Raw genomic sequence first — 7,512 nt, forward strand, 5'->3', positions numbered from 1 at the left:
GGAAGTCTACTGGTCTACAGAGCGAGCTCTAGGGCAACCAAGGCTTCGGAGAGAAATCCTGTTTCGAAACAAACAAGCAAAAAGAGTGGGAGACAAGCGAGACTCTAGACGATTTTAAGTGCTCAGGATAGAATACAGAGATGAGGCCAGGTCCACAGCGCGAAACCCCACCCCCCATCCCCCTGGCGTCCAGAGGCGAGGGAACCTGCTGACCCAGAAGTCGCGGAACCGGTTTCCGCCCGGGTGCAAAGTAGCGGACCGGAAGAGAGGAAACGGAAGTGTGGCGTTTAGGCGTGGCTACACGGATCTGCCCGCGAAGTTCCAATCAGCGGACTGCGGAGCACGCGGGGTCCGCGTCTTTACAGTTGTTTGATACCGGATTTTGAAAGGCATCCCCACCGAGACAAGTGAGCTGGGAGTCACTTGACAGTTTTATCTGAGTGGATGGAGGTCATATATCAATCACGCTCTCGCTAGTTCTGAAGTGGCCGCGGTGCATTCTGGGTCCGGGGGCTCTTGCTGCGAGTGTCTAGCTAGAGGCGCCTCCCTGGGCTAGTTCCTAGACGGCGGATAGACTTTCACCTGTTAGTGGACTTGGAGGTCTGGAGAAGTTTAGTGACTTGGGGAGGGCTGCACAGATCATGATTCTGTGAACCTTTGGTTTGGTTGGTTTTGGTTTTGCGAGACAGGCTGTTACTGTGTAGTCCTGGCTGTCCTGGAACTCGCTCTGCAGACCATGCTGGCCTCGAACTCAGAGATCCTGGTTTTATCTCCTGAGTGCTGGGAACAAAGGCTCGTGCATCACACCTGCCTGTTTCACTACTTTATTTGCGTTTGGGTGCACACCTGGACCGAATGATGCATGACCCCAATCTTAAGAGCATCAAAGGCTGGAGACATTCCACGCTTTTGTGTTCAGGTCCAGGTCACCAGGGGATGCTCCCAGGTTCTTAGTCACAGACTTTTTGAAGAGTTGCTGATAGAGTGCTGACATTGTGCTTATTTTGATAACTACATTGGGTTTTTGCTTTGCTTGCTTTTCAGTCTAGGATGGAATTGTGTGAGTCAGGGGATCATCTTTAGATCTCTAAGCTCCTTTTTTTTTTGTTTTTTTTTGTTTTTGTTTTTGTTTTTCGAGACAGGGTTTCTCTGTGTAGCCTTGGCTGTCCTGGAACTCACTTTGTAGACCAGGCTGGCCTCGAACTCAGAGATCTGCCTGCCTCTGCCTCCCAAGTACTGGGATTAAAGGCATGCGCCACCACGCCTGGCTCCTTTTTATTTTTTTGAGACAGGGTCTACATAGCCCTGGCTGTCCTGGAACTCCCTGGACACGCTGGCTTCGAACTTAAGAGATACCCCTGCCTCTGCCTCCTGAGAACTGAGATTAAAGGCATGTGCCACTATGACTGGCTCCAAGCTCCTTTTGATAGGGAAATAACAGATTTTCTGACCCCACAGGAACAGCTTCCTAAAATGATTGGTGTAATGGTCTGTGGCTACAAAGGCTGATTTCTTCTTGTCTGTATTGTAGGAAATTCTTGCAGAGAGAAACCTGGTTCCACATGCTGCCAACACTTACCTGGAGTGGCTGAAACATTGAGATGATCAGAGGAGTTTGTCTGACAGACCTAAACAGCCTGCATCTTGGCCTACCACCGTGTCTTCCTCAATACAGGCTGATATGCCCAGGGTAGTCCTGAATGGTGTGACAGTGGATTTTCCTTTCCAGCCCTACCCATGCCAACAGGAATATATGACCAAGGTGCTAGAATGTCTCCAGAAGGTAAAACCATAAAGCTCAAGACATTAATTTAGGGAGGGGACAATGAGGGTGTACCTTCAGCAAACCCCTACTGTAGCCCTACCCTCATCCATTCCAGACAGGGTCTGTCTGCATTCTTTGCTTGGATACTATAACAAGTGAACAAAAGAGATAGTTCTAGAGAGGGATAGCTTTGAGAATGTATTGCTGTCTTTTCTGAGTAGATGGTGTTTGTGTTGGGTCTGTTTGATAAGGAATGGGTATCATTTGGGCTTAGGAGGCACATTTCTATGCAGAGGAGCAGGAATACCTAGCTTTCACTGTTTGGGAAAAGTGTTTTGGAATGTTTTAAAATGAGACTTTATTTATTTTTGAGACAGGATCTAACTTTTAGCCTAGGTGTCCTAGATAAGCCAGGCTAGCTTCAACTCACAGAGATCTGTCTTTCTCTGCCTTCAGCAAACTAGGGCTAAAGGCATGTATTACTGTGGCTGACTTTTGTGTTTGAACCCTGGAAAAAGTCTTTAAATCTTAGGGGTGTGGGGTTTTTAGCTTTCTACTGAGCTTCTTGAGGTTGCCTTCTTGTATTTGAATCACTTTTTCCTCAAATGTCTTCTTCAGGCTTATATCTGATATCTGGGATAGAAGACATCAAATTCTGTTCAAATATGGCGAATGCCTATATCCAGAATTGTAGAACAGTTTCCTATTTTGAGACTTGGCACCTGATTAGTCATCTGACTATATTAGGCTGAAATTTTCTGTCATATTTGGAGTGATGCTCTGAAATTATTTTGCTAATGAGGGCAGTTTTTGTTTTCTGAGATGGTTTCTTTACTTAGCCTTGGCTGTTTTACAACTTACTATGTAGACCAGCCTGGCCTCAAACTCACAGATAACTGCTTGCCTCTGTGTACCACTATAGTTTGCTAATGAGGACATCTTACAGCTTTTAGTGGAAAATGTCATGAACTAATTTGTGTCCTCTGGGTGTGAGCTGTGCATCTCAGAGTCATCTGACTTCTCTCCACACCCCCTGATTTTCCCTTTATTGTGGCTGACACCAATTAGAAAGTGAATGGCATCCTGGAGAGCCCCACTGGCACAGGGAAGACACTGTGCCTCCTCTGTTCCACTTTGGCCTGGCGGCAACATCTCCGAGATGCAGTTTCTTCCCTAAAGATTGCTGAGAGAGTTCAAGGGGAACTCTTTGCCAGTCGGACCTTGTCATCCTGGGGGACTGCTGCTGCTGCCAGCGGAGACTCAATAGGTGACTCCTCTCTCCCCACCCTGACCCCCATCTCTCCTGGCCTCTGTGCGGATGGGAGGGAAGGGAAAGCGCCCGTGACAGGGCCAGTTCATCCAGGCTTCCTCTGTTCCTGGAGCAGAATTTAAGGAGAATTTTATATCATCTATATTCCTCACCATTTTGGGTATATACCTGGGGTCAGAGTCAGGTTTGTAGGTGTTTACAGGGCTGAATTAGCTCAGTGCTGCATGTACAAACACACCTGAGAATATGTCTCACAGCTATTGCCTTTCCTTATGCTTGTACAGAGTACTACACAGATATCCCAAAGATCATCTATGCTTCTAGAACGCACTCACAGCTAACTCAGGTCATCAGTGAACTTCGGAATACTTCCTACCGGTATGTCAGCATATTCACACCTTGAGGAGTATCTTGGTAATGACCTTGGTTTGGAGCTATACCAGAGCCAACTGAGTGTATATGTATAGTATGTGGGAGGTGAAGGCTGGTTGTTTTTGATATCCATTACTGTGAGAAAGCAGTTTTGAACTTTGAACTTATGACTGCCCTTGAACCTTGGGCTTCTTGCAGAACTGTCATGCCTGTGGTTAGGGTCAGCTCTGGCTTCTCAAGATAGCTTTGCTCATGATGGAAGATGAATCTGCCTTTAGCCAAAAATCCAGCTGAGTCTTGATATCTCCCTAGGGCTCCCATGTAGCAGAATTTGGACAGTAGGTTGCTCTGCCCAGGGTTTTTTGTTTTTTTGTTTTTTTTTGTCTTACTACATTCTAGACTTTTTTTTTTTTTTTTTTTAAATTGTAGCCTTGAGGAAAGTAACATTATTATTTTTTTTTTAGATTTATTTATTATGTGTAAGTACACTGTAGCTGTCTTCAGACACTCCAGAAGAGGGAGTCAGGTCTTATTATGGGTGGTTGTGAGCCACCATGTGGTTGCTGGGATTTGAACTCTGGACCTTCGGAAGAGCAGTCGGGTGCTCTTACCCACTGCGCCATCTCACCAGCCCCATTCTAGACTTTTTATTTCCTTTGTTCCCTAAGTTTTCTGTGCTTCCATTTGTTTCCAGATAGCTCCTGCTGCTAGGTTACACTGTAATCTGCATGTTCTGAGCAGCTCCTCCTTGATGGCTTCCTTTTTTTTTTTTTTTTTTTTTTTTTTGGTTTTTTGAGACAGGGTTTCTCTGTATCGCCCTGGGTGTCCTGGAACTCACTTTGTAGACCAGGTTGGCCTCGAACTCAGAAATCCGCCTGCCTCTGCCTCCAGAGTGCTGGGATTAAAGGCGTGCGCCATCACGCCTGGCTGATGTCTTCCATTCTTTCTTTTGTCAGGCCCAAGGTATGTGTGCTGGGCTCCCGGGAGCAGCTGTGTATTCATCCTGAAGTGAAGAAGCAGGAGAGTAATCACATGCAGGTGGGCTTTTGGGCACCTAACCTCCGTGGTTCTACTGGTTGGCTGGTACCTGGAGCTTAGAATGTTGAACTGTTCCCAGAGGATGCTAATCCTGGACACAATGCTCCCTGGTGGGCTGGGCCAGAGTTTAGAGAACACAAGGAAGATTAACATGGGGAACTTGTTGGTGAGGCCTTAGGGCTGGGGTGGCCCATTTCTCAGCCACTCCTGTAAGCACTCTGCATTTTCATCTTATAGATCAGTTTGTGCCGCAAGAAGGTAGCAAGTCGCTCTTGTCATTTCTACAACAATGTGGAAGGTAAGACCAACTTGTTCAAGCTGTTCCTAGTGGTTGTTGCACAGTTTGGGTGGAGCTTGTGCAGTCTTCTAGAGTGTAGTAGCACCATAGCCTGTCTGCTCTACCCTGTGTGACAGAGTGTGACTGTGTATTTGGGTGGTGTCTTTTGATCGTGGGAGTTTCCTCATTGGTATTATATGGAGAAGAGCTCATGCAGTCCAAGAACTAGCACTCAGGAGTAGCTCTCACATTGAATAGGTGACTGTTCAAACAGGGTTCACGTTGAGTTCCTGCTTTCCTGTTGGCAGCCTGGTCTATTCCTGACAGAATTGGGCTTTGACAAGTTTCCCTAAGAACTTGAATGCAGGCGTCATTACTTGGAGCTGGGAGTTGAACCTGTCTTCCTCTGAGTTTGTTGCATCCTCTCTTTCATTTGCTGAGTTGTGAATAGAAAAGCTTCTTGTGATGTGTCCTTCACTGCTTTCTGTAACCTCAGGGGTTATACATTCGCACAACTGGCTGATGGCTGGGCCTTCAGCCTCTTTTAGATTAGAGTTCCTTTTGTTTCTACCCTAGTCTTCAGACTGAGATTCCTCCATGAGGTAAGAGGGTTCAGGCGATGTGGCCCTTGAGCACTTGTAAAGCTTTGATGGTCCGAGGGTTGACATCTTTGCTCATTGCCCAGGGCCCTAGAAGTAAGGCTTTTGCATCTGTTGCTGGTCAGGCCAGCAGCCTAAGCTCAGGGAGAGGATCTCTCATCTCAGCTGCTGGAAGGATAGGATAATGACATGGCTCTGTGGTGAGCACATCAGCTGTGTTTCTTCTTGCTTGCTTTATTTTTTGGTCTGGTGTCCCTGACGACTCTTAGTTGTCTCAGTGTGTGATTGTCCACGCCTTAGATGTAGTGTAGATATGTACCTGCACCAGCCCTCCAGTCTCTCTCATATGGATACTGTGAGTCTGGGCCTGGTAACCAGTTTGGAAACTCCATGATTAGAGTTGTCATTCTCTGTCCTTGTTAGCTTCCTAGTGTGGGTCTGCATTTCTGCCAATAAGCTGCACTCAGGGAGGCAAAACATAGGCACTAGGTTGTGTTTCTTCCTCGACGCTTGGGTGCCAGCCGTTGACAAGGGGAGGCTAAATACAGTCTAAGATAGGGATCGCAGCCCGTGTTTTTCCGGGTAGGAAATGGCAGAGGCTGGACAGATGCTGTGGTTCTCAAACTCCTGGGCACACAGACACCTCTGGAAATCATGAGGAATTTGTAGGGGTGTAGCGTGCAGTGTGCAGCTGCAATGATCCTAGGGGAGTGGGGGCATGTTGGGGAGATTTGACTTAGCTCTGAGTGAGTGCCAGGAGTACGGAGAGGCCTTCTGTTTGATGAAGCTCTGTTTGACCAAATAGTGGCACATGCCTTTAATCTCAGCTCTCAGGAGGCAGAGGCAGGGGTATCTCTTAAGTTCGAAGCCAGCATGTCCAGGGAGTTCCAGGACAGCCAGGGCTATGTAGACCCTGTCTCAAAAAAATAAAAAGGAGCCAGGCGTGGTGGCACATATTTGGTACCAATCTGGGTCCATTGATTGGTGGAAAGCCCGAGCAAGTGGTACTACTCTTTACACTCTGTGAACCTTGATGGAAAGCTGTGAGTCTGGGCTGCTCTGCTTCACTCCACATCCCGAGGCTGGGAATTGCGGTTTCTCTTGTCCTGCTTTGAGATGTCCAGGGGTAGACAGGCCGTTTGGGACCCTGGGAGATATTGTCACTTTATACTAGTACCTGTCTCACATTTAGAGCAGGGCTCCCTTGAGATCACTTCAGATTGTGGTCTCTCCTGGGGACCTGGTCCACTTGGTAAGGATTCTCTCTGGTAAGTACAAAGGGAATAGAATGCCATGTTGCCTGCTTCATAGGAGTTCTTCTGCCTTGGGTATCTCTTGGAGTCTTTGGATACTCCAATGGACCCTGAGCATCTGTGCTTACTCTGTACCTCACCTGCAGGGAAATGCCTGGAGCAAGAGTTGGCTACCTCCATCCTGGATATTGAGGACCTTGTCAAGATTGGAAGCAAACACAAGTAAGACCTTCTCCCAGTGAGGCTATGGCTGTTTTGTCCTTCCTTGATAGATTCTCATCATATGGGAAGCACAATACATTTACTTTTCCTTTTATGAAACCAACAATGTGAAAAAATTTAAGCAGTTCTGAGGAATATGAGGTGAAAAATATGAAATCCTCTCTGTTCCCTGTCCTGTACTTCACCCCAGGATGACCATTGAGAAGTGCTTGCATGTAGAAACTGGGTTTTGTTTGTGCTTATACTCCAAATGCTCTCCGGCTTAGTATACCATGGATGACTTTCCTTATGTGTATGCAAAGCTTAACTCACTTCTGAGGAAGTAAATCTATAGGTTTTTATTTGTTTTATCTTATTCGAGACAAAGTAGAGTCTCATAAAGCCCAGGCTGACTTCAAGATTTGCTGTGTAACTGAAAATGAACTTGTGATCCTCTTTGCCTCCACCTCCCACACACATCTGTGACTTACAGCTTTGTACATTGAAGTGGTGATGAGAAAATCTTGAATGGCTAAGGCTGTATGTAGTTCTTGCCTGATTTGTGTGAGGCCCTGGATTCCATTCCTAGTACTGCAAAAAGAATGATAGATTGAGACTTGAGACTTTGTTATACCAAGGAGAAAACAAGCTACCGATCAACCTGCCTTTCCTCTCTCTCCTTCCTTCCCTCCCTCTTGCTTGCTCTGTCTTTCTTGTGTTTCTATGTTTTTTTTTTT

General features: G+C 46.6%; 1 protein-coding gene across 2 annotated transcripts in view; it reads left to right on the top strand.

The window, feature by feature from the left end:
* The first annotated feature begins 291 nt into the window (after positions 1-291).
* The window catches only part of Rtel1 (regulator of telomere elongation helicase 1), a 34,984-nt gene continuing 27,763 nt past the window's right edge, over positions 292-7,512 (top strand). For both annotated transcript variants that reach the window (XM_029536210.1, XM_029536211.1), the window contains exons 1-7: positions 292-407; positions 1,532-1,783; positions 2,834-3,032; positions 3,320-3,413; positions 4,364-4,445; positions 4,683-4,743; positions 6,721-6,796. In XM_029536210.1, coding sequence (XP_029392070.1) covers positions 1,682-1,783; positions 2,834-3,032; positions 3,320-3,413; positions 4,364-4,445; positions 4,683-4,743; positions 6,721-6,796 — 614 coding nt within the window. In that variant the 5' untranslated portion in view covers positions 292-407; positions 1,532-1,681. The remainder of the gene's footprint in view (positions 408-1,531; positions 1,784-2,833; positions 3,033-3,319; positions 3,414-4,363; positions 4,446-4,682; positions 4,744-6,720; positions 6,797-7,512) is intronic.

This window comes from Mus pahari, chromosome 3 (assembly GCF_900095145.1).
Source record: "Mus pahari chromosome 3, PAHARI_EIJ_v1.1, whole genome shotgun sequence".
Taxonomy (NCBI): domain Eukaryota; kingdom Metazoa; phylum Chordata; class Mammalia; order Rodentia; family Muridae; genus Mus; species Mus pahari.